The 26,082-nt window shown below is 37.9% G+C and overlaps 1 protein-coding gene across 8 annotated transcripts in view; it reads left to right on the top strand.

Moving 5' to 3' along the window:
* The window catches only part of NEBL (nebulette), a 272,299-nt gene extending 249,078 nt beyond the window's left edge, over positions 1–23,221 (top strand). For all 8 annotated transcript variants that reach the window (XM_087776491.1, XM_087776484.1, XM_087776466.1 and 5 more), the window contains 2 exons: positions 12,576–12,691; positions 18,268–23,221. In XM_087776491.1, the coding sequence (XP_087632617.1) occupies positions 12,576–12,691; positions 18,268–18,444 (293 nt within the window). In that variant the 3' untranslated portion in view covers positions 18,445–23,221. The remainder of the gene's footprint in view (positions 1–12,575; positions 12,692–18,267) is intronic.
* The last annotated feature ends 2,861 nt before the right edge of the window (positions 23,222–26,082 follow it).

The following is a 26,082-nucleotide window of genomic DNA, read 5'->3' as shown; positions in this document are numbered from 1 at the left end:
TTGCTTTTTCAGCTTCTGCCACCTGTTTTGCAGTGATTCCTAATGTTCAAAGGGCATTTTGTTTTCTGATTAAAAATAATGACATTACAGTTAGAGGGGTTTTTGAAAACAGTGGGAGGTTTCCTGGTGTTAGAAAGGTGATACCTTTTCAGTTCTACATTTGAGGTAAGAAGGAAAATTAAATGCAAGGTTAGTTGGGAGAGTTCAGATTTCAGTTAGAAACAGGTTGGGTGTGTTCCCTACACGTGCTAATTTCTGTGTAAGTTTCTGTGAAAATAAAGTTTCTGACTGCTTAATATATAATTTGGTCTTCTCTGAATAATCCATTTCAGCCTTTTAAGCCATGTAAGTGTAGGAATCCAGCATGGCAATGGGACTACATTTATGCACTGTCTTGAGCATTATCGAATCTCTCTGCCCTAGTCTGGACTACTGGACTTTTAGTGTTCTCTGCTGAGTGCTTTGTTAATGCAGAACATGGAGAAGTTAGTCCAGAAAATTAGATTTCATTCTTTTCCACTGCAAAGAGGTATGAAGTATCTGTAAAAGCTTATTTTTTAACGTCAAACTTGAAACTTTCTATAGCACTCCAAGTGAGGGCTTAGTTAAATTTTGATTAAGGTTTGATTTAGGGCTCTGGGAATAAAACTAAATATCCCACATTGGTTGTAATACATTAAGATATAAATTGTGATTCCTCTGAAAGCACATTTTCATTCAGTGTGTGTTCACTGAGGATGAGTTAATGTTCCAGGGAGAGCTTTACATTTCACACTTCCAAAATATTTTTGCTTAGATTCCCTCTGCCTATCTTTGATTCCCGTGCTTCTCTCCCACAACCTTGACATCTGGCGGCATCAAAAGGCAATTCCCACACATCCAGGTGGAGAAGAATCCAGAAGAGATCCCATTTTCCATTTCTGTAGCGTGGCAGCAGTTCAGGGGATCCTTCTGTTTGCCCTGCCAGCTGTCCGAGTTTGATGTTCCCTTTTTCTTTAAACAGTTAGTGAGCAGAAAGTAGAAGGGAAATTTCCAAGTGACTCAACAGTTGGAATTGTTAATGGCTCCCTTGGCAAGCAGTTGTTTCAGTTGTTCAATGTGGTCCCCTAGAGCAGCTTTTGATACACTTCAGAGGATTTTATATCCAGCAGACAATAAATATCATTAGTAAAATTATGTGCAGTCACGTACCTGATCCTGGTTGATGCTATCCTTCCACCGGTTCTACCCACTATGCAAATAAATAGCTGCACAGAAATCAAAGCACAGCTTCTGTGAGAAGAACTTGCAGGCTTCTCTCTTTAATGCAAATAGGCAACAGTTGATATTCAGTAAATGTGAGTTCAAATTGTAACTGAAGGCATGTGGGTAGTGTAACATGTTAACATAACCTTCATTTTACTAACTCTTTCCATTTGTGAGGGAGCCTAGAGCAAAAACCTGCCTATTCACAATTTAAGAAGGAATTGCAGCTTCCTGTGGTACACCATGGCCCCACTAGGACCAAGGATGCCTCGGGCTGGCTTTCAGACGTTTCGTGCCTTCATAAATAAAAGAATGTGGTGTGGGGTGTGAGGAAAGGAAAGGCATATTGTACTCTGTTTTCTCAGCTGAGACATGCTGCAGCTTAGGTGGACTGTCAGGCAAAAAAGTCAGCTGGCAGTAAGGTTTGTTTATCAGTGACACCAAATCCTGACTGCAATTCATATTCAGAGCTCCAGAGCAGAATGCCCTGTGATTTGGTTATGTCCCAGTTACAATACCAGAAGGGGAAAAGGGAATATGTACAAATATTATGATACACCAGCTGTTAATAGATACATAGGTTATACTCTTTGAACTGTACAGCTACCACTGAAGACTAATTCCAAAATAATATTCATAGCGGTTTCTGTTATAATCCATATAAAATGAATGGGGGTAGTCCTTTTATATTTGAACTGCTAGAACGATTTCTAAGACATAATATAATGTAGAACATATATGTGGAAATACATGCATTTGAGGTTGAAGAGGTGAGTTGAAGACCTCATCTTTTAGAAACTATAGTAAAAAAGAAATCATTTTCACAATCCACATAGGTCAGTGGGTCTGCCAAAGCAAAAACAACCAGCCAAGGCCCTCCCCACTCCCATAGCATCTGTATAAACTGTGTTCCAAGTATACAATCCGTTCTCCTCTACTCCCAGTTAGTAATTCTTTTGTCCTTAGGTTGCAATAGAGTATTTAATGTATTAAATCTGCTTTAGTGATGAAAATGAGTGAATTAAACATCTAGAAAGGATTTTGTGATTGAATATTCAAAACATAAGTTTTTGTCAGTTGCACTACATTTAGCTGATTTAGAATATTCTGTGTTCATCATAATAACCCTAAAACGACATTTTAGGATTCAAAACTGGGGACAAATACGACCCCAGTTTTAGGGTTAGAAGCCAAATTGTTGAAGTAGTTTTATTTTTAAAGTGCTGTAGTAAGAACTAGTCAGTGGGATCTGGAAAAGTAATAAATGGTTTGTATTTTAAGTGAATTAAATTGTAAGTGAAGTAGATTTCTGTAACTGCCCATAAAATTCTAAATGTCAGATATAGAATTCATACAGTTTTTAAAATCCCAAAAACAACTGTTCATAGAAGTTGGATGAAGACAATAATTGTTATCATTCATTCTAAATTGTAATTTCATGTTGTGTTCACTTCCGTTTTATCCTGTTCTTTAGCAAAACCCACAAAAACATGTCAGTGTGAGCAAACACTACAAACAGCCTCTTCTATATTTTTAAAGGCTAGTAACCTTTTGAAACATTTTACTTATTGAATTTACTGGGAGATCATTTACCACCCTATTTTATAACAAATGCCTTTAGCTTTTGTGTGAAAAACTTACGTTTTAAGGGGCTGCTATGGAATTACATTTATCAAATCTGTTGTTCTGAGTGTTTATGGTCTTACAGTCCTAAATAGCCTTTCCAAAGGCAGTCTGGGGAAGCTGATGGCATTTTCTGTTCATCAAAATTGTCTGCTCTGCCAGGACAGGACTAGCTCGTGCTCTTTGCAGGCTATGAGGCCGCCACTCACCACCTCACTGCTCCACAGTCAGACACAGTCGTAGGCAGGGACTCTATGGGTTGTTTGGGATCCGCCTGCTTCTCCTCTCCTGTTGGCAGAGCACAAGATTATGTGTATTTAATACTTTATAACTCTGTGATGCTTTACAGCGACAATAATGTGTTAATGATCACAAAGGCTTTTGAGCTGTGACTCAGTATCCTCCACCCCCTGTTCCTCAGTAGAAATGATACTCTAAGGAGAATCCACAAGCACCTCCTGGCAAAAATATTCCCTGTGTTACTGTCTTTTGATGAAGAGGGTGGATGTTCAGTTGACTGTCCTCTTTCTTTTAATGTTGACAGTAGAAAACAGGACATCCTGGGTTCCTTTCATTTTTCTCTAGACTATGACATTTAATACCTGCTTGCAGACGTGACTTCTGCAGACTGTGCTAGCCTGGGCTTTTTCTGAATATAGCCCTTTTGTGCAGTTCCTCTGAAGGGGAATGAAAGCTATACTACTTTTATTTAAAGGAAAAAATGTCTGTGAGAGTCTGGCTTTTTGCAGTACAGAGATTTAGACCGCTCACAGAGGCCAGAATGGACCTCAAGAAATAGATTGCCCTGAAAAAGAATATAATGGAATTGACTGATCCACCATTCCTCAAAATATGAAGAATTAAGGAGAAGGTCGGAATGACCAGACGCTTAGGCCATGATGTACTAGAGAGGCAGTTTGCCAACCGTTCTTCCACTGGACTAGCTAGTACTTCCTAAATTCCCACTTCATCTGCTATTGGATGTATGATGGACTTATACAACAAAGACCAGTGTAAGCAGTATTAATGACATTGGCTGTTCATACAAATCAGGAATTTTGTAACAGGTGAATTTTTTGTATGTTTGCTCTCAGGAGTAACTGAAATATGAGATAGTCGTGTGTGTTTCCCCCCCCCCCCCCCCCCCCCAGGGAAAAAAATTACTAATGAAATACAGGATTCCATGTGGCATGAGCATATTAGATGTTCTTTTTGTTGTTCCTTTCAAAATTTGTTTTCTTTGACATATGCTAAACAGCGATGTGTGATCTTCTGTTGTAATTTCATTCAAAATCAAATTTTGATTTCTTATATTGAAAGTGCTTTTAAGAGTTACAATTGTATGATTCTGCATTTCTCGTGATAATACACTTCAGTTTACATGGTGGGTACATATAGTTAGGCTTAATTATTGCTAGCTGATAAAACGGTGTTATAAAGTAATGGTGCTTAAAACAGTCTTAGTCTAATCATGACACTGAAGAAGTTTAGTTTAAAACATTTTATCCATTGTAGTATGTCAGTAAGTAGTCTTTAGAGACATTTGATTTTTTGCATCATGAATAATTAATGTTAGTTATTTTAAATAAAAGATTAATAATTTTGTTGACACCCCCCCCCCCGTTGTTTTTTTTTTCCAAGTATTTGAAGATTGCATAGTTTATTTCTTATATCTTTATAATTTAGGTTATGGAAACTTCCTACGCTTGTAATGTTCTGAATTTGCCACTGACTGCAAGTAGTTCAGAGCTTCAATTCTAATGAGGTCAGTGAGCATGGCAGATATTTATTAGCACCCTGTGTGAATTAGGCCATACTTTCAGGTTGTTATTTCAACAACCTAATTATATCTGGGTTTGATGTTCCAATTTACTAACTGATACTGACTCTTGTAATGGATAGTATGCAGACAAACTGCTGCTTCTGACAGCACCACTGAGAGCAACAAGCCTGGTAGCTCAGACATCCGTGAAAGCAGCCTAACTGACGAGTAAAGGGCAAGAAAAAGAGAAACAAAAAAAAGAAAGAAAAGAAATGAAGGGAAAGTTACTGTTACAAGAAAAAATGCCAAGATGCCTTACTGTGTTGTTTTCTGCTGTTCTAAAAACAGCACTGTTCTGTATCAGGTCTCACCATCTGCAGTCTTCAGGTTAGTGCTTTTTATATGCTTATACAATCTGACCTATTCCCAGTAAATTTGACTGTGCTGTGCTATTCTTTCTGACTAGAAAATAATAAAACTCTATAACAGATAAGAGTTATAATCAGTTTAGAGTGTGTGTTTCCATTTTCCAGCTTATTTGAAAAGTTAATGCTGAGCAATTTAACTTTAGAGATGGCTGGGAATTTTTCCATATGGTTCATCAGAAGATAGCAGTTTAATGCCAAACTTCTTTATAGGAATGGACCATTTGTGATGAATGTGCCAATGCCAAAAACCCCATTTTATTCAGTTTTGAGATTGTTAAGGTTATAGCTAGAAATTTTTGAAACAAAGAATCCAGCTTTATGTTGAAATATGTTTAATTTTGATAAATGATAATAAATATCGATAATTATCAAAATTAAACCTAGATATTTTGAAATGATTGGCATACAATTGTTTCTTTACCTGATTTAAAATTTCTTTTTGCATGAACCTCTGATGTTTTTTTCTTTTCTTCCCAATTTGGGACAGGAGCATTCTTGGCAATCAGTTCTGCACTGGAAAATTTTACTGAGGTTTTCCTAATGTTATCTGTATCTAACATATCTGTGCTCTTCTATTTGTTCTCTATACTCCTGTGACTGCTTTTTTATCATGTCCTTTAGAGAATGTCCCTTTGCTCTGTACCATGGGAATGCTGAAGAGTTCTATACCTCATCTCAACCTTTTCACCATCTCTATCTCTGGGCAGTCCTTGCAAACTCATTAAAGTCTTTAAGTTCTCTGATACCTGTTTTTACTGTCAAGTAAACAGCTCTTGCCAGCTGCATTAGGCTTAATCTTCTCTAAACTTCCACTATGACTTTTTTCAAGTATTGCGGAGACCTAGGATACAAGTAGTTGAGCAGTGCATGCCACATGCTAGCACACAGGAGCATTCTGCATTACATGGGGTGCATTGTTTGGAGCTGGATGCTGGGACATCTGAAGGGAAGCATCTGTGAGAGGCTCAGCTCTTTTGTGGTTTGCACTCAGAGGGAGTTTGCACAGAAGTGAGGTGCTTGCGGGGGCGCACCTTGGGACAGCTGAGTTGATCTAGCAGTTTGCTGCCTACTGCTGCCTGTGACCTTGGATACCTGGTCCTGCATCCTTCCTTGCACTGCATCTGTCGCTAGTCTGATCCCTTGCTGAGCTGACTTAGCTTACTAAGCCAGCAGAAAAACAACCCAGCTGAGAGGAAGAGAAAGGGTGGTAGGAGTGTTAGATTGCCTCAGCTGACTCGATATGCAGTGGGAATCGGGGATGGACTGCCTATAGCCTCTTTGAGAGGTATCACCTCATGACTCCTGCTGAGTTCTTCCAAAATTCAACTTTAACAGAGAATTATGTTTAGCACATCATGTTTAAAAGCCTGCTGAAAGCTCATCTCTCATAGCAATCAAGCAACTTTTCATCTCTTTTTGTGTCTTTCACATCCTATCCTCATGGTATCTATCCTGCCTTACTTGCTGCCAAAGTATCAAGATTCTTGTTTCTAATTAGCCTGTGATACGGGCCTTCTTTAAAACTCTAATTAAAATTCTTGGTTGACCACAGTTATATTCCCTTTATCCTGCTGTTCATGCTTGGGCAGGATGTAAACTTCTGCAAAATGAATGCATTAGCCTTCTTCAAATCTCTCCTTAGAACTTTCTCAAGATACTTGTAGGGTTAACACAGTGCTGGGCTGAGCTCTTCTTGGGAGCTTAAACAGGAATATACACAGCATGGGAAATAAACAGGAGGAATTAGAGGGTGTGTGTTTGCCCAAAGAGATGTACTGAAATCTCCATCCTGAAATCAAAATTGACTGGACAAGGCCCTAAGCAACGTAACTTAACTGCAAATTTGGCCCTGATGTTAAAAGGGAGACAAACTATATTACCTCTAGAGGTCTCTTCCAACCTTGTTGGAATATTGTTCTATCATGACCCTTCTTGCTTTTTTTATTGTGTGTTCTCTTGTACTCTGTTGTCTCCTGTTTTTCACTTTGTTTCTTTTCTTTGAAACTGTCTCTGTTACTTACATAAAGTACTTTAACATATTTTATATGTAAATATATTTAAAATATAACTTTAAATACATATAAAAAGAAATGTTCTTTTTCATATAGTCTATTTTTTGCCAGATCTGTTTGGCATTCATTTTTCCTGTCCTTACTCAGGTTGATCAGTACCTTTTCGTCAAAAGTCTTGGTGCAAATTTTCATGGGACAACTCCTGGAGGGGAAGTACTACTGCAGCACATAAGGATAGCTGAATCAGACCCTGAGTGATGTCAGATGCATTACTGTGGAAGTAATTTTGTTATTAGAAACACTGAATTCAGTTAGATTCAGGAAAGAGGTGAAAACTGCTGATAGTATTTTAGTGTGCCAGTCTTGGTTAGTGATGATAACATACCACTTTGTTCAAGGATGTGATTGGCAATACAGATTTTAACCCAAAGCACTTAAAAACATTTTAATGATGGGGAGCAGCAGCCAACATCTGGGGAAAGTGATAAAAACAAAACAAAACAAAAAAGTACCAATCCAGAGTTTGTAACCAAAGTTACCTCTGTGACACTTTGTGGAGAAGGCTTTAAAAAGGTATCAGTTGTTACTATCTACCAGCTTCAACACAGCAATGAAAGTTTACCCTAAGGCTCTATCTCCTTACCTATGTGGTCTTGTAACTTGGACTGGGAAGTGGTCAAGGGCGTTGTGCAGTTTGGGCAGTGACCCATCCACATGAACAACACATGGGGTGTACCTGAGTACCCCAGAAGTGTACTCTAGACCTACACTTCCCCATGTGTGATTGCATCACTACTTTGACAATGTTTTCTGCTGCACGGGACAAAGCTGAGTAATTTCTAAGGGAAGAGCAAAAGAAGGAAGGAACTGAAAGCTATGGGAGAGACTTTCTAAGACCATGGGGGCTGCTCTAGACGTTGCAACCTGTGGAAAGTAAGGCAGCAGCAAGGCAAAACAGGGGAAGGACTTCAATATCTGTGGAGCAACATGGTTCCCATAAGCATCTTCATCTGTTTTGGGGGAGCTAGTCGTAGTGTCAGTAACACAAAGACATATGATTCTGGCTCCGTTGCTACTTTTCTGCTCCTCAGAAAATCTACAGCTTGATCGTCCTCTTACAGACACTAGAATTAAGCACAATAATCATTGTCTTTCTTTTTACTTCCTGCTCTCTCATGTTGTTGTTGTTATTACAAAATGTTGCAATATTCTTAGTGAGTTCTCTGAAGTCTTAGTAGCCTAGTAGTGAAAACATAAGTTGAGATAACATCAACACGTAAGGTGAAATAAATGCTTAAAACTGCATGATGTCTGTAAGAGCAAATGAAGTGATTATTATTTTACATCTGGTGCAGTAAATGGCATGTATTGTAATAAATGGCAAAAATGCAGTATTTAGCAGTGAGGATTACATTGTTTTACCATGGATTATTGAGGTTCTGCTGTACAAAAGAATGAAAGAGAGTTTAAGTATGGTTTTGATAAATTATTATCTCTTGGAACCTAAAAAACCTTTTATCCTATTATAAACCTTTTATCCTATTTATCCTATTATCCTTTTCACCTATTATCTCTTGGAATCTAAAAAAAATATTTTTCTTTTCAGCATAAACTTTTTTTTACCTTGTAGTTATACAATGCTCTCTTTAATTATTCCTTGCCCGTTTCCACAGTGTGACCTTTTTCTTTCCCAGTCCTTCTCAAAGCATGTCCTGATCGGTACACACTCTGCAGACCCCATTTTCTGCTGCAGCAAGTTGATACCCGCTATCATTCTTACAGCTTCTTTTTCTTGGAGGCTTCCTCTCTGTTTGCCTTTTGCCATGTTCATTCGTTTTTCTCTTTCTTTTCTCTGGGGAAGCCTATAAAGATATAGTAAGAGAAATATGATAAATTCCTTCAAGTAGATAATTTAAAATGAATATCTGGCTTGCTTGGTAAGTGGGACAAGAAAAAAAGTAAGTTTTGATTCATCAGAATGCATCTGGTAAAATCTTAAAGCAACAAGAAAAAACATCCACCTGTACTTCTGGGAGCAATGGTCAGTCCTCAGCTCCCTCAGCAATAAATCTGGCTTCAGCTAAATGAATTTCATGTTCCACCACTGTGTTTTATTGTTCCCTTAGGTTAACTAAAACCATTGCTTTCGCTGCTGCTGCAGTCAATGATCTTATAGAACTTTATACTTTGGTCTGAGCCAAAAGATTGCAGTTAACTATGGGTGGTGATGATGAAGAAAAGTCAAACTCTTTTTCTGCATCATTTAATCTCACCTTGAATTATCTGTATGTCACCAGAAACACAGTTCAGATCTGTCGTCTCTTCACTAATCTGCTTATTTGTGAGATTCCCAAATTATCTTCCAAATAGACAACCATCTGGAGATTTTGTAATTATTTTTTGTAAAAAGTTGTTTAAAACAATTGATCCTTTTTTGCAGCCGTACTACAGTATTCTTTTAATGGAAAAAAAAGGGTGAAATTAGTCAATCAAGTGTCTTCAACACTGATATGTGCTGATATATATGCTCATATATATGATACCTAAATAAGTGACTGGAAGATAATTAGCAAAGCTAATCCTAGAAATTCCTTCTTTTTTTTTTTTTTTTTTTTGTATAGAATCTTTTTCTAATACTTCAGCTTCTAACACTTCCCAAAATTTCTCCTGATTTGGAAGAAATGCTTTATTTCCCTGGGCTTACGGTTTCCACCGTTGCAGGTAAATTAGCAAACAGGTTCAGTGAGACAGTTTGACAGAATTCTCTCACCTCGTGAGAAGCTGATTGCAAAAGAGGAAAGCACGTTTCAGACCTGCTGCTGACAGTTGCTGCAGAGGCGGGAGGTGTGGGTTATCCTCCCCAAAATAAGCCTGCTGATTTGGAGGCTATAATGAAGCTGACCGTCAGTAACAAGTAAGGCTTGCTGCCTTACACTGACAAGGGATCATTGGTAGGAATTGACAGATATCTGTTCTGGTGAGAAGGAATCAAGGTAAAAAGTTTTTACCAGCATCTTGACTTCTCGCAGGAAGAAGAAAGGGACTCTCAGGGTGTCTTCTGCCAGGGACTAGGGAAAAGCTACCAGCCCGTTGTCACTGTAGAGCAGGCAGGGTGCCGACTGATCAGTGGCCAGTGTCGGCTTAAGATACTACTTCCTATTAAGTTAAAAAGTTCAAGCTGTGCTCAGTTTTCAACCCACATGACCGATTTACTACTGATACAAGGAGATGGGACTCTGTTTGCTTCTATGGACTGACCTACATTTATGCTGGTGGTGAATTAGACAAAATATATTCATTCTGGCTTGATCGCAGAACCTTTGATTAAATTATGTTTTTCTCTATTTTTTTCATGAAGGGCTACATCTGGTCATGTAGGAATAGCTTGTAACAACACAAACATAAATTATTTGATGAACTACTTAGGACTATTCACTTAATGCACGATAATCCTGTGAACAAGCAATTCTCTGATGATGAAACTGCTTTAAAAATGTCTTTGTACTCATATGTCATTAGAATGAACTTGGCACTTCTAAAACATCCATTATTCATCATGTTCCAGTGTTGCATCTGACTGTGTATCACTTTAATTTCACTCACTTAACAAAGCAATCTATTTATTACAATAGCTTGAAACATGTTTTCTAAATCAGAAAACCCCCAGTTAAATATACAGCATTACTTATCTTTACAAGTATAGTAGAGCAAAAATAACATCCCAAGTTGTAATTATATACTTAGTGCATTTAAATATGCTAACTAAAACTAAATGGATGTTTTAAGAAAAAAACTTTGTTGAAATCAATGATATTGTTATTTGGGGAAGCAGGATAAGTAAAACACCTTGCTGAAAGCACAAGGTTGACCTTTCTTTCTGAAATAGTTCAGCAAACATTTTGTCAGTAATCCTTTTTCACATGCATTTATTGTCCTGATCACTCAAGAAGCAGAGATGGACAGAGTATTATTACTGCAAATATGAATACTACTTATATATCTTATTTTTTTAATGGATGTTTCCTGCTTCTCCTGTATCTTTTCATTTTACAAGTCCTGGGGCCTTCCATACATTGTGAACCCCATTAAATCCCACATTAGCTTTGCTCCTTTTTGAATCTGTGTGTGATGGCTGTTCCAGAAGTGGTTCTTCACTTCCTAGCAAGCCCATGAGATGTATCTCAAAGTATTGGACTGCTGCTTGACTCATTGACATGGGCTGCACGGGCTCCATCTCCTGTAAGCCAAAGACAGCTTTTGTCAGAGGAGTTAGAATTCCAGCTAAATGGACCCCTTGAAGAAGTATCAACAGAAATGCATTTTCTTTTCAGTGTAGCTAAATGAATTTCCAGTTGAACTAGTAAAATTTTGGTAAATAACAGTAGGAGATGGGCTAATAACCTCCATACAAGCCAGAAATTTTTATTGTCAGAGTGCAGAAGAGTCTTGCAAAGCATGCACAGATATGTGGCGACTAAACTTTTAATTGTTAGATTTTGAAAAACACTTCAGTCTCTTAATTTTGCTTTAAAAATACTTCTTGGGCTTGCTGGGAAAATAGTGGATAGTCACCTATGCGGTGCTTGTTTCCCACAAATTTTTGATCAAACATGTTTTTAACACATTCCAATTCGGTCTGTTGCCAAAGTAGGACGTTTGAATAGCTATGGAAGGTTTACAAATGCTTTCCTATCAAGCAATAGAGGGAGGGAGTCCTTGTTGATTGTATTCACTCTTTCAACAGCTCTTGGTACAATAAAAGTCAACGTATTAATGATTAGCCTACAGAATTGTTAAAATAATGTAATTGTTAAAATAATGTGAATAAAATATGTGTGAAAGAGATGAAACAATTTTGTGGTAAGAGGAAGATACTGAAAGAGGTGGACTCGGAAAGATTTCAGTAACCATTGATCTCTCTGTGTTTGGCTAAGAATGTTGATGGAATCAGAATAAACTAAGAAACCCAACTGTGGGCTCACTTTTTACATTTCTGTCTCTTTCTGTGAATCACAGTCCTTCTTGGCTCATAGCCCAATAAATAAGATTTAGTTTGCAATGAGTTAAGACTTAATTGCAGAGAATTTCTACTGAAACATTTCAAAACTGTATTAGTATATAGCTTTTTTCATCATTTTTTCCTTAAAAATGGCAGTTTATGGCATATGATATTTAGTGTGGCATCTATGGCAGCATCAAAATTGAGTTAGTGGTGTCTCAAGCTTTTGTACGCCTTTTTATGGTCAGACTTCTTAAGGTACGTTAAGCTTTTCCTTCCAACTAACCTTGATAGTGTTTGTGGATATATTGCTATATCTTTGGCTACATTTACGTGTAATTCAACATATGAAAACCCTTATGTTGTATATGGAAATAATTCTGAACTGTTTCATACTGACGAATTGTTATTTACAATGCAAATAATGTACAGTTTCTACAAAATGCTAAATAAGGACTTTTTTTTTTTAAGCTTAATTAATGTGTCTGTATTTCTTTAACACACAGCCCCTGTTCTCCCTGGGGCATATCAGCAAAGCCAGTCCCAAGGATATGGATACATGCACCAGACCAGTATGTCATCCATGAGGTCCATGCATTCACAGCCTCATTCAGCAGGTCTGGTGAGTATTGGATTTAAAGAATGATTTTATTTGGTAAGGAACATCATCAGCTGTTGTGAAATCTCTTAAATATGAGTGAATTGATCCCCTTGAGTTGTATAGTTAGACTATTTGACTGCCCTAGTCCTAAATGTAAATAATAATCCTCATGAATAAAAAAAGATTAAGTGAGTGAGGGCAGTGGCAAGAACTTTTATGTCAGAATGTATTCAAAAAAATCATTTATGATCTCCAGAAGGCAGAGAAATAACTGAATCTTCTACCTGCTAAAACAAATAGTAAATGCTTGGACAGTATTTCACAGGCTGAGCTTTGATGTTATGCACTGTGATGAATTCAGGCTTCTAGCGCTGGATGAAAACCACTGATCTCTTAAGATTACTCTGTTGGTTTAAATTTGTTCAAATTTTTTTGACTTGCTGATTTTTTGCTAGCAGGCTTTGTGCCTATCCATATTACTCACCGCTTTGTGTAAAGCTAGTTCAGACTCCATACTGGTGTGCCCTTTCTAATTCAACAAAATAGTCATGCACCCACTCGTGCCTGATCCAAATCGAGTTATACTGCTGGGCGACTGAGAAGAAGCTTTATCATGAAACCATGGCCACAGTCATGAAGTTCTTAATTGTGGTGCATGGGAATGTAAAGCTGGAGTGAATATTTCATTTTAGAAGTAACTGGTCATGGAAGGAGAGCTGAATGGGTATTCAGCTGGGGTTTTTAGGAAAATGAGCTTCTTTTTTCTTTTTGAACTCTTTATATATAAGGTTCAGTTTTAATGGTTATCATATTTTTTTTATCCTATCACTGCCTAGAGATTTCATAGTTCAGATTCAGTTACCTTTTACCTTAAAAATACTGACTTGTAATTGTGAATTTTAAACTGTTTAGAATGGATGTATGTTTGCTACCTCTGTCACCTTTTTTAGAGATGAAGAAGTATTTAATTATGAACCAAACTCAGAGCTTGCTGAGCTGAAAAAAACTGTTTTCAAGATTAGCTGAAACTTGTATTTTTCTTTAAGACTGAAACTCCGTGGCATTTTATGTTGTAACGATCATGACATTCTGGGAGGTTTGGGTGCTTTCAGGCTTGCCAGTTTCTCAGCTGCTTGGGGGCTGAGAGGGCTAACTTGCTGGGAAATCTGGGATTCATATACCTGCTTCTTTGGGTGAGCCAATAACCTGGGAAACTCTTTAGACACCTTCTTGACTGCTCTGAGGCAGCTGATACTGGAGTCAACCATTAATTTCCAAGGATATCGCAAGGCACTTAGGGAGCTGGCTGCTTTCCAAAAGGGCCAGAGTCCAAAACGTGGGAGACCTGGAAGTCTGGTCTTTGCCAGCAGATTTGCTAATCAGTGGGGAGCAAAGCAGCCTTCAAATCCAGCAGATAGAAAATGGAGATGCCTGCAAATCTCAAAATGCACTTGGCAGCCTTCACAGCTATCTGGGCAGGTAGATGGCTACTATTTCCCTGATACGTCTGTCTCCCAGTGACTTACCTGATGGGCTGCCTGTTGAAACAATATCATTTCAATCATCTTGAGAATTGTCATTTCCCTCTCCTTCCAGAACCGGGAATGCAAAGCTAATAGGAAAAGGAAGGGAGTGAAGTTAAAGCATTTAAAAAATAAAGGATTGACCGAGTGTCTCCTTTCAACAGGATTTCTTATCCCTTTTGTGAAATTGTTGTCATTTGACATTCTTTTAAGTGATACTAGCTGTTTATCATGGGGAAAAAGGAAACAGCAAACGTCGTAGTTTGAATGAATCTTGTTGCTATTAAAAACTGAGTGGGTTTCCTTGAAGACAATAAACCCCAAACATTTCCAGAGGGACAAAACCAAGGACTGCTGGCCTGATGCTGACTGCTAACTTACCAGTCTGGTGAGGAAGACAGAGTGATCTTATCACCCCCCAGGGTAATGATTCTACTCCAAAAGAGGCATCTCGGATGCAGCTAGAAACCTGGCATGCTCCCTTGTCTTTCCACCTTCACATCAAAAGGCTATCTTTTCTTTACCTTGTGCAGCTTATGCAGGTGTGCTGGGCATGTTACACTCAGCTGTTGGGATGGCACCCAGTGTGTGCTGCGGGAAACCTCTGGTTGGGGATGTGTTTAAGTGTAGCGATTTGCACAGACTAAAGATGGAAGGCAGCCTTGGAGTGCTTTTCAAATGCAGTGTGGACATGCCCTAGGAGACCTGACAAACTTACACAATGTTAGGTTCATTGCTTTCAGCTGCCTCCATTGCTTTGGAGCAGTACTGCCAGAGATGCAGCCTTGTCTGGCTAAGCCAGGCAGAGGGAAGAAAGAAGTGAGAAGAAAGTAAGAGGGGGAAGAGATGGGAAGAAAGAAATCCCAGCCTGAATACTGGTCTCAAAGCACAAGCAGTTTTTGAGACTTAACTAAAAGCAATGAAGGTGACAAAGTCACCCATCAGTGCCTGAGTTTGGCCAGGACATCTCTAGGGTGAGAGTGATTAAGATCCCATGGATTGTATCAGGGTGGGGATGATTGGAGAGTTAGCTGCTGTAGTAAGACCTATCCCTTTCAGCGGGTTTGTTGCACAGTTATCAAATCAGTGTCCCCAAAAGACATAAGTCCATTTTATAATCACATCCACCAATTTCCTATACTAAGAAATAGAAATTTTCAAGTTCTGGTTTATTTAATTTTGAGCATGATCCTAACACAGTCCCTGGGTAGATTTTTTTCATAGATAAATTGTGTTATTTTCTGATTCTTAACTTTTGCTCGCTTTTTGTGAGCAATTCTGCATAAAGGGCTGAATTAAATTGTTGCTCCGAGTACAGAATGTTTTATAACAGACCCCTGAAGGCTGTTTGCCTCTTTGGAAGATAACAGGGGTTGTTCTTATGTCTTCAGATAACTAAAAGTGGTAGGAAAACAAAACGTAGGTTGCAAATTGACTTTCCTTGATAGCTGTTCTATGTGAAGGGTGCTGCAACAGGTACTTTTCCTTGCAAGGAGCAATCCATACAATAAGTATAAACTGCTGGATGAAGTGGAAATATGCATCTGTCAGCTCACATCTGGCTGGGGAGCTGGGCTTCAGTACTTCATATGCACAAGACTTGCTGTTCTGTCTAAGCAGTAGGTGCAAGTTAGACCTTTGAGGAGGTGGGAGATAAGTGAGTATTTGACTGTTTTACAAAACCCCAACCTTTTCTTATACCCTCTTGTGCTCTCAGTACCTGCTAAACTCACTACTGACAGAGGAATAATTCACTAAAATACATTTTAAAAATCCCTGCTTTGAGTCCTTTAAGTGTTGTAATTCTCAATTATATAGCCCAGACTACACTCTGAAGTGATAATTAGGCATTAAATGGTAACAGGATTATTATGGAGATTTCTCCTGACAGCCATTTAGCACCTAATTAGGTGTTAAGGCCATAAATTTAGGTTTCTCAGCAGCATTTAGGGCCCTAATAAATTTTTTTAAAGTTTGAAATAACCAGCTTGTCTTCACAACTGTGCCACCACTGTGATGTACTCAAGCTGCCTTAAAGGAGACAGCAGTAGTATGTCCTATACCATGATGTTTTAAGGATGAGTGAGCATCCTTCTGGGTGAGCAAAAATTTCTCTGTTTTTTTCCAATGATATGTTAGTTTAATAAAACATTTAATCTCTTCCCCCAGTCTTTGCCCATTTAAGGGAGACATGTAAGCATGGCTCAGAGGAAAATCTGTTCTCTGCCTTATGCCAGATACGGACTTACTACCATTTTTCTTGAATGGACCTTTTTTTTAAATAAATTGTTTAAAGGACTAACTGCTGCTGAGCTTGTTGTAATAGCATATTTTTCACTGTTTTTTTTTTAGTTAGTTTCAAGGCTCAGTAGAGGGTTCAGTTGAAATAGTTGGAAAAAATAAGATTCTCAAAGGCAGAGACCATTCCTTAGGATCTTTGGACTGCTAGTTTTCTAGTTTGTGAATCTTTAAGGAATTTTTGGTGATGACAGAACCCTCCCAATTAGTTGCTTTGATGTAGTGAATAAACAATGATGCTTTTTTTCATCATCTTCCATGAACACTTGGAAGACATTACGGAACCACCAGGAAACCACATATCTCTGTTTGAAAATCACTCTTGATCACAGCCTGTAGGGCAGCAACAACATAAGGCACAGCAGAGAACAATTATACAGAGCAAGACTCAAATAGAGTTCAGAGTAGCCTTGTCAGGACAGGTAGTGGTCTCCAGTGTTTAACCAGGAGTTGATTTCTCTGTAGTGTTTAATCTGCTCTACCAATGCTAAAGGCAGAATGAAGACAAAAAGTGTATTTCTAGTGTGGGAACAGTAATAATGAGTTGCCCTATAGTGTTTGCATTAGATGATCCTGCGTTTCCAACATGTGACAAACGGCCTACTCACTATGTGTGGAGGAATCTGTTTTCTGAAAATAATTTCATTAAAAAACCTCAAAAACCCATATATGAGATCGACTAAAACTAATCCAGAGTTGTTTTCCTCAGCTGGGAAGCAGAACAAAGTTTGCTGTCTCTTAAAAGGTTCAGACAATAGTACTAGGCATTAACTCAAACATTGACTGTTTTTACCTTTTTTGTCTTTAAATCATTGTACCAGAAAAAATCAGCTAGATATGGTGACATATCAAAAATTGCTGGTAGGGAAATTGAATATTATTAGTGATGCTTGAACTGCTCTTGACTTCTGTCAAGAGACAGGGTAAGGAAAATAAAATACTCCTGGGAATTTACAAATGAGCTAGTTTTGTTCTGCTGTTAAGATATAAGGGGAGACCGTTCCCTCTGAGTTTGAAAATCCACTTTGAATTCCAGTAAATGATAGCATTTTATTGGTTATGAGTGGAAATAAATACTCTATTTAGAAAGAAAATGGAAATCTTGGCTTACAGTGGACAGAGGTGTAGAGAAATTTGGATTAGCTAATAACAGGACTTCATGCCTGTTTAGATCAATCTTTTATCTGAATATGCAAAAATGAGTATTCATAAAAATTATTTTTGCAGACTTTTTGAAATCTTGTTTGTCTTTTTTTTTTCATAACATAATATATTCCAAATTCTTAATTTGGGGTAAAATCCTAATGAAATGAAGGACATTCAGTGAGATGGCAAAGTTAAAGGCCTGGATGAAGACTGTGTTTCTTTTCTGTAGTGAAGACACAGGAGAAGCTATTTGGGAATCAAGCAAATAGGGAGCAGAAGCACAGCTAGCCATGGCTGGATGTAATGAACTGTTACTAGTGAATATATGAAACAACAGTTGGAATATTTCAAGAGGCAGTGAATGGCTTGAATCTGTTTATATGAGGACTTTGGACAGCGTAGGTTCACAAAAATAATTATTTTGGTACTCAGAGGGGCTGTATTCACTGTATATTTGACAGGGTGGAGGGTGTACTGTTTCTTTTCAACAGGTAACTTGTGATTTCTCTGTCTGCCTTGCTCCCTCTATTATTTTTCTGGCTCTTTTAATTTTCTTTGTGCAAAGAAGAGATGGAATCTGTCTCTGTTTAGGCGTGAGACTTTACAGCCTTGTTTTCTTTCCTTCAACAGAGAACATACAGAGCTATGTATGACTACAGTGCTCAAGATGAAGATGAAGTTTCCTTCAGGGATGGTGATTATATCATCAATGTGCAACCAATTGATGATGGCTGGATGTATGGTACTGTTCAGAGAACTGGGAAAACAGGAATGCTTCCAGCAAATTATATTGAGTTTGTTAACTAATTTTTGTCTCTAGTCCTTTGAGCTTTATTATGATTTACTCAGAATCTAACCTTTTAGAAAAAGTCAGAAGAATCTTTTAAGAGTACATGTTCATTACTTTATCACTGCTATAACAGTCTGCATTCTCACTCAGAATCCAATTTAGAGTCCTTTAAAGTAAAGATAAACAATCAACAAGAAGCTCAGAGCTTTGAAAACAGCATTGCTTTATAATAGTGCTCCCTCAAAATGAAAAACATACATGGAAGCCTGGTGCTGCCAATCCTATAAAGATTTCAGTCAATTAGCTGTAAAGGGGAAATACCTTTTCCCTACACTTCTCTTTATAATAACCATAAAATCGATTCACTTCTTATGGCACTCTGAAGTCACAGGAGGTTAACACACTAAGTTTGAACACATCTTCAAATTATTAGGGAGGTGTTTAATGTTTGAGCAGTTAGCATCCTAATAAAAAAAAAAAAGTTGAGTAGATAGTTCAATCATTTGAAATAATGACAAGTAATATGCTAGTAAAAAAACAAATAAAACCCCCTACTGCCCAGCAGCCTTACAGTAAACAGGTCTATTTTGACAGCAAAAATTTCCTGACTCTTGCATACCCACATTGATTCCTGGATTACCCATTTTCTCTTAATTCCAACAGTGACTTCTTCTATCAGCTTTGCTTGCATCCCAGTCCATCAGTTAGATCCATGCCTGGATTCATGGTTCTTTAGTATCTTTTCCACAGAAAATTCCTTGCAAAGACTGTCTAGAGTATGAAACCTGTCAACTCTTCTGTTTCCTTCTAATAATACTTAGCATTTAATAGAAACTTCCATTAGGGCAATGTACAACCAATACTTCATGTTAGTTCCTTTACCTTCACCTGTACTGCTGTAAATAAAAAGCCTGTATGAGGCCCCAGTGCTGTGCAGTCACACAAAGCCTGCAGTCACATCCCTCCTTCTTACCACAGGTAACTCGCTTAATGGCTGCTTTGCTGATGAGCTAATGTACCTACCCCCGCTGCAGAAATACTTGCACCTCCATTGAGGAGTGGAGGAGAGCTCTGGTTATTGTAGTGCATTTCAGCTCAATGGCCTGTTGCTTCAGTTTCCTCCAAAAATCTCGGTGATCCAACAGTGGATTATACGCTTGCCAAATGATTAATGATGGAGAAATATTATGTTTTCTTTTACTGATTTAATCTTTCTCATAACTGACACTGAAGGGAAACTAACCAAACAGAAGTCTAACATACTCTATGCCATCATGCTTCAGTTTAGCCATCTGCAGAAAACAGTAAAAATATTTTGCTGACAAACCTTCACGTACGCTCTTTGGTGTTCGTTAACTTATGATCAGAACTGAGACATCCAGGTGTCAGTCTGTGAGGCTGAGGAGAGGATCATATAGCTGGTGACATAACGGACCTGTAAGAGAGACTCTGTCAGCAGGCTTGGGTCACAGGGAAGTTGGTTTTGCTTTGTCTGGGTGCCAGGAGGGTGCCACGTTCCCTCCCAGGGAGAAATTCTGGGAGGAAGGACAGAAGAGTTAAAGATTCATGTGGGAACTTACTCATGTGGATGCATACATGTGTAAGGAAGAAAATGTTTTTGCTGCCAGTATCATGTGTGGTGTTCAGCCATGTGCTAGAGAAGTTAATTTTGGAGTAGCTCTCAGAATGTTGAGCCTGCACTGGCATTCTTCCATTTCTGAAATTTTTAAAGTAGAATTAAATATAGAGTTTATAGACAATTTTCTATTTCTTGTTTCACAAAGTAAGCGAGCCTGCAATATGTATTTAAAGAATAAAGAAGGAAGGCAGTATGCTTTTGTTATGTCAACTGAAAGTTGTCAATGCAAATAGCTGCTAGTTCTATTTTTGCATACAATTAGTGACTGGAAAGCTTATGCAATTTTTTTTAGGTGTTGCTAACACAGGGTTGCTCCCAGCTGCCAAACAGGGTGGAATGACTGCATTAAAAAATAAAAAGTAAAAATGCCCATGACTGTGGAATTGCCTGTGCTTTCTTGTCAGCTGCCTAATTTCAAGGCTAAAGCTGACCAGGAGTATGTAACTTCAAAAAATGTGGTTCAAAACCAGAGATGCAATACTGTAAATATGCAGTCTGTATGGGTGACACTGCTGTCATTTTAAATTCTTGAAAGTTTCGCATATAGAGCTGCTGCTGCAACAGACCCTTCTGCATTACTGGTGACTTCCACATTAAATTAGCAAGCTTTGCAAGTCAAATGGCTTTTTCAAAAGGCTGATGTGGTAAGCTGAGCTAGAAGCTCTGAAACAAGCAATCTGCTTCTGTGTTGATTTTCATCACCAGCCATCAACAGCAAGGAGAGGAATCCCATCTTACTATGGCTGGCAAATTTTTCTGATGATGCCTGAGGCAGAATTGGCTATCACTTGCTGCTGTGCTGCTCTATTAGTTGTGTAATGCTGGCAACAATAAAAACAAGTTGTCAGTTTGTTAACCAGATAGGAATAAAAAGAAATATGGGGAATAGATATATTGCATCAAGTTGCAATTTTTAGTGGCTTATAAAAAAGAAAGTCTCCACCTGTAAATACACTAGCATTCTTCCTAAGTGAGGAGATGGCTTGCAGTGTTGAACACTGTATGTATAGTGAAAAGCAAATCAGAAAATTAGCATTTGATGACATTACACGACTATGTTATGCTAAACAATGGAAATAAAATTTCCTTTTTGAATTTTGAATGTTCATTAGCCTGGCAGAGCAGCTAAAGCAATTTGCAAAATAAAAAAAGGTCAAGAAAACAAAACAGTATGTGAATTGTATTTCTCTTGACAATGGTATGTCAGCAGAATTATTAAGATCTGTTTTAAGTTATTCATGTAGTCAGGTTTTTATGTTGTATATGCTTAGAAATTTGTGTTCATATGGAATGGTTCCTGCTTTTTGATATAAAACAAACTTTAGTGTCATTATGCAGCTTTGTTCTAAGCAATGCTATTGAAGGCCCAAAATTATCAGAGTGGAATTATAAAAATGTTTTTTAAGATCTAAAATTCGTGAAGTAGGGAAAGTAAGTCAGCAACTAAATTGTGCCAGCACAGGTTTTACAAGGCATATGTTGGAGCCTGTTACATGCAGTGGGATATAGGGGTGAACAAATGTTACATGCTGTCTTGTCACCTTTAAAGTATATATTCCTTTTTAACACAGCATGGTCCCCCCACTGTACTTTCTTCCTGTAGACAACATTTTTCTGGGGAAGGGAAAAGACTTTTAAGGATCCAAATTTGTCAAGATGTTCCAAAGTTCAGGTTGGAAGTTCATACATTCAAATTTTAAGCGTTTTAGAAATAAAGAAGATACAATGTGCTGTAATTCTTGCTAACACGAGTATAAATGTAGAAAACAACATAGAGCATATTCATACATATATACAAGAACAAATGGGTGCCTTGCTTTTCATTACTCTCTCTTGCCTGGCTAATCTTCATTTTCTAAACAAAGCTACTTGCAGATACTGCAGTTGTAATTTTTCATTATGGAACATTAGCATTTAATCTTGATGAAACAGGGTTTTCTTGATTACATTTGACATACCATAAACCACTTCAGCAGATTGGGATTTGACAGAGAATCACCTCCCATGGATTATATTTTTGACAAATGTGTCCCCACTGAGTGTTCCTCGGGGATGTGGAAGGTCTCTAATACCTGGGAAAGGTAATAATTCTAGTTTTTATTGTACAGTGACTGCATGTCATTTTGTACAATGAAAAAGAAATGATAAGTACAGAAGTCTTTGGCAGAAAGTGGTACAGGGTATAAAATGTTAGATTTTAATTATGTTGATTAATACTCCATTTAAAATACAGAATACACTTTAGTTAGTAAATGTTTAAATAGTATACTGAAACAGACAAAAGATGCTGTTGAAAGAAGATCTCCAAACTGATGTGCTGGCAAATGCAAAGTACTGGTGAGCTGTAGAAGAATAAACCATTTTGCAATGCTTTAGTGATTTTCTCCAGCTTTATGCCATAGGAATCCCATCTCTCCTTTTGAAAGAAAACCTGAAAGCTATATTTCCTAAACTGCCTGCACTACAACAGTATATTCAAAGGAATTTCATATGCTTCTTGTGTCTGATAAGTAGAATTTGCATATTGTACTTAAGTTGTAATCCAGTTGTTGTTGACATTTGTTTAATTATTATTATTTTAGGGGGAAAATAAGCTATACTGTAGCATTTCAATCATGTGTATTTAATATTACTATTAGAAATTGCTAGACCATTGGAAGACAGCAATGACTGTATTGACATTGATTAGCATGGTGTGGAAACTCTCTCAGCTGTTGGTTTTTGCAGTGTGATATAAAAAGCAAAAATGAACCGCTGTGCAGTTTGGCTTATGTTTGCTTTAAAGTGTGTAAAGTTTTAGTTATTTTGCAAAACTGTACTGTATTTGGGAGTATACAGTTATGAAGGTAACAATTGTTTTTCAAAGGACAGATATACTTACTCTTGGATCATACGATGTATCATCTTAATTTGGCTTTTGTTATGCAGAAAGTTAACACCAGCTATTAAAATATATTTTAGTAGAAATGCTTTAATTCCTGTTTCTTCCTCTACACTGTGAATATTTAAGCCTTGGTGGACTAGAGCAACATCATGCTGCCCAAAGTACTAACCTATGCAAACTAGTTCACATTTTAGTTGATGTCACAGTGGTTGTAACATAACAATTTATTTTGCATAACATTAAACGTCATTAAAATAAAATATTAAACCCAGCACTATGTATGTATTATATTCATAAACAATACTCTGCAAAGCTACCATACCCATTAATATAAGCTATCAAAGATGTATATTGGTTTAACTAAGGAAGCTTTGAGTTTTCAAACTCAAGTGGAATATTTAGCACTATTATTCTTCAAGCTTGATCTCAGAAAATAGTTTCCTAACACACCATTTTATTTCAGAATTGCACTCTCCTCAGAGGGTTGATTTGCTTTTTCAGTCTGTATTTCTAACTCTTCAGTAGAACAGCAAGTTACATTCCATGTCCCTTGGTTCGTTTAAATAAGCAAAGATAGTAAGTGAAGGAGGTCCGCTGATTTGACCGATACCGGTTTGCCGGTCTTTGAATTGTGAAACACTCAGTGAAACACTAATGAAAACAAATTGGATTACTGGCCTCTTTAAGACAATTTCATATACAAATGTGGTTCCTGGGTTATGTTTATTCACTTACACAAGTAAATTATTTTTACAACATTGTAAGAAAGTTTAAGTTAAAATAAAAGCCAGAAGTATTTTGGAACTGCTCTGCCTGTAGTTGAAGAAGATTATTATGCTTAGGGACATGGTGTATTTATTTGAGTGTTAAGCATACAGTCCAATGGACTGCATTAGAATCTTTTAATTTTTATCAAGTGTTAGTTTGAAGAAGGCTGTTAACAATGAATGAGGACAAATGGCAGCTACAAATGGAGCTGGTTAGTTCATTCTAGGTAAGTGATGTACAGTTGCTACCACACTAATTTTCTCCTTAAGAAATACATGTTAGCACTTCCTATGAAGTTTAACTAGTTACAGAGCTTTGATTCCATGTTCTGTGGTGCTTTTATTTATTGAAATGCTGCCAGTATAGCAAAATCCAATCTTTATATATACTGTAGCAAACAGCAGTTTTCAATAATAAAAAGATTTAAGAGTTGCCAAAATGGACCTCAAGCACTCGGAATGTGTTTTATTTGTAAATCCCTCCATAATCTGCCAGAGCAACTGGAGTACTTTATTTTCTCTTTCTATCCTAAATATATATTTCAGGTGAAGGTTCTCCTCCTGAGAGCCGCTGATGTGAAGTTGGTAAGAGTCATGTGTTCGGCATCTGAAGGATTATGTCCTTGTTCAGTAGTCATGTCAAATCTAACAAATGGCTGAAATGAAAAAGGCTTTCCTGTCTTTACTGACCCCACAGAGTATCATGATCAAAAGGATCTATGTAGTGGCACTTGAAAGTCCTGTGGAAACCCTCCACACTGTATATTGGATAGGTTGAGAGTTTCTAGCTATCACTGGTTTTAGGATGCCCTCATTTCTGCTCTGTCACAGAAATGGGCTTTTGATTTTCTCTGTTGTGTTAATTAGCAAGAGTAAGCTAATTTTACATAGAGTTCTCTGTACTGAGAGGATAGTTGCCCAATGCATTGGCTGTGAGAAGTGCTGCCTGCCTTCCCTCCTCCCACTCAAACCACCAAGCCCAGCCATGTTTCCAATCCTGTCTTGCAGTGTACCTCTCTATTCTTTCCATGAAGCTACCTGTGGGACACACTGAAATGGTATCACCAAATGATCCAGATATGTTTTTTTCTTCCAAATGATTCCTTTTATCATTCTTTCAGTGATCCAGTTTATTGCACAACCTTAAAACCAGTAATATCAGCATAAAGAAAGAGGTAGCATGATATGGGTGGGAAGGCATGGCTGAAGTGAAAAGCCACAGATTTCTTACTCAGGTTTTGCTGCAGAGGTTAGTATAAGTCAACCATATGTCTGAGAGTGCCAGTTGAACAACTAACCTATAAGCTGAGCAATACTGTGTAGATGTGCCTGGCCTGTCTGTGCTTATGTCTGTGCTGTAGTGTCAGAAGTGACTATGGGGTAGTGTGCAGATACCTAGTCTAGCTTTTGAGCAATTACTCTGAATCCTAACGGCAGGGCAGCCATTGGCATATGGCATTCGTAAGGACAAATTTATCCTTCCAGAAAATGAGAAATGGGATAGTACAGAGGGAAGAAATTGTCAGTCAGTTAAAACTGCATGTTCTTGTGCCCTGCGGGAAGGAAGTCTCTTGTGTAGAGTCAGAAGATTGAGCCCCGTGGCACCGCAGCAAGTTCCTAACTCTGAACTGTGTAAGTACCAGGATGAGATGATGCGCCACAGAGCTCACCTGCTCCTCAGATTTGATACTCCATGATGCGCTGTGTGCTGGGCACATGTTTAACAATGACAGCAGAAACTGGAGATTCATATTTATGCACTATGTCCTAAACAGAGTCTAAGCAGTCCTTGATTTTATATATTTTAACTTTGGTTTCTTTCCCACCTGCCTGCTGTTGATAAAATCTGCATATGAATAGGCCTGTTCTCGTGCAAAAGACTACTGGCTTGTGGCTTTGACCACTCGTGGCTACAAAGAGAGATGTTCTTACGGTACTAACATCTGGCTCTTAAAATATTGCTTGGCTTATAAATATCCATTTTAAATGATTTCACAAACAGCTGGCAGCTTTTGTGGTTGTTCTTTGATTCAAGCCATAATTTTTCTGTGTTTTTCCTCCATCTTTCCTCTCTTGACATGCTTACAGCCTCTGGGACTGCGTTGCTTTGGACAGCAGCTTTGCCAGGACCCAGAGGCTTCTCAAGGCACTGAGAAGAATTTAAATTGCTTGAAAAATGCTCGTGCTGTCTCCCCATTAAGCTCTTCCCCTGCCAGCAGTTGTACACTAGCTTCAGTGTACATCTTCGCCTTTTGCCTTGTCTTCGTTCAGCCAGGCTCTGACATCTCTGTTACCGAACCCAATGGGCCTGGGCCCTCTCCAGTTGGGCCTTCAGACCACTTTCTGACCTCTATAGTTTGTACAT

The sequence above is a fragment of the Nipponia nippon genome, unplaced genomic scaffold, assembly GCF_047370975.1.
Source record: "Nipponia nippon isolate SJK-2023a ecotype South Korea unplaced genomic scaffold, ASM4737097v1 scaffold_1, whole genome shotgun sequence".
NCBI classification, from domain to species: Eukaryota; Metazoa; Chordata; class Aves; order Pelecaniformes; family Threskiornithidae; genus Nipponia; species Nipponia nippon.
The sequence above is the reverse complement of the archived record's forward strand: the minus strand, read 5'-3'. Positions and strand labels throughout refer to the sequence as shown.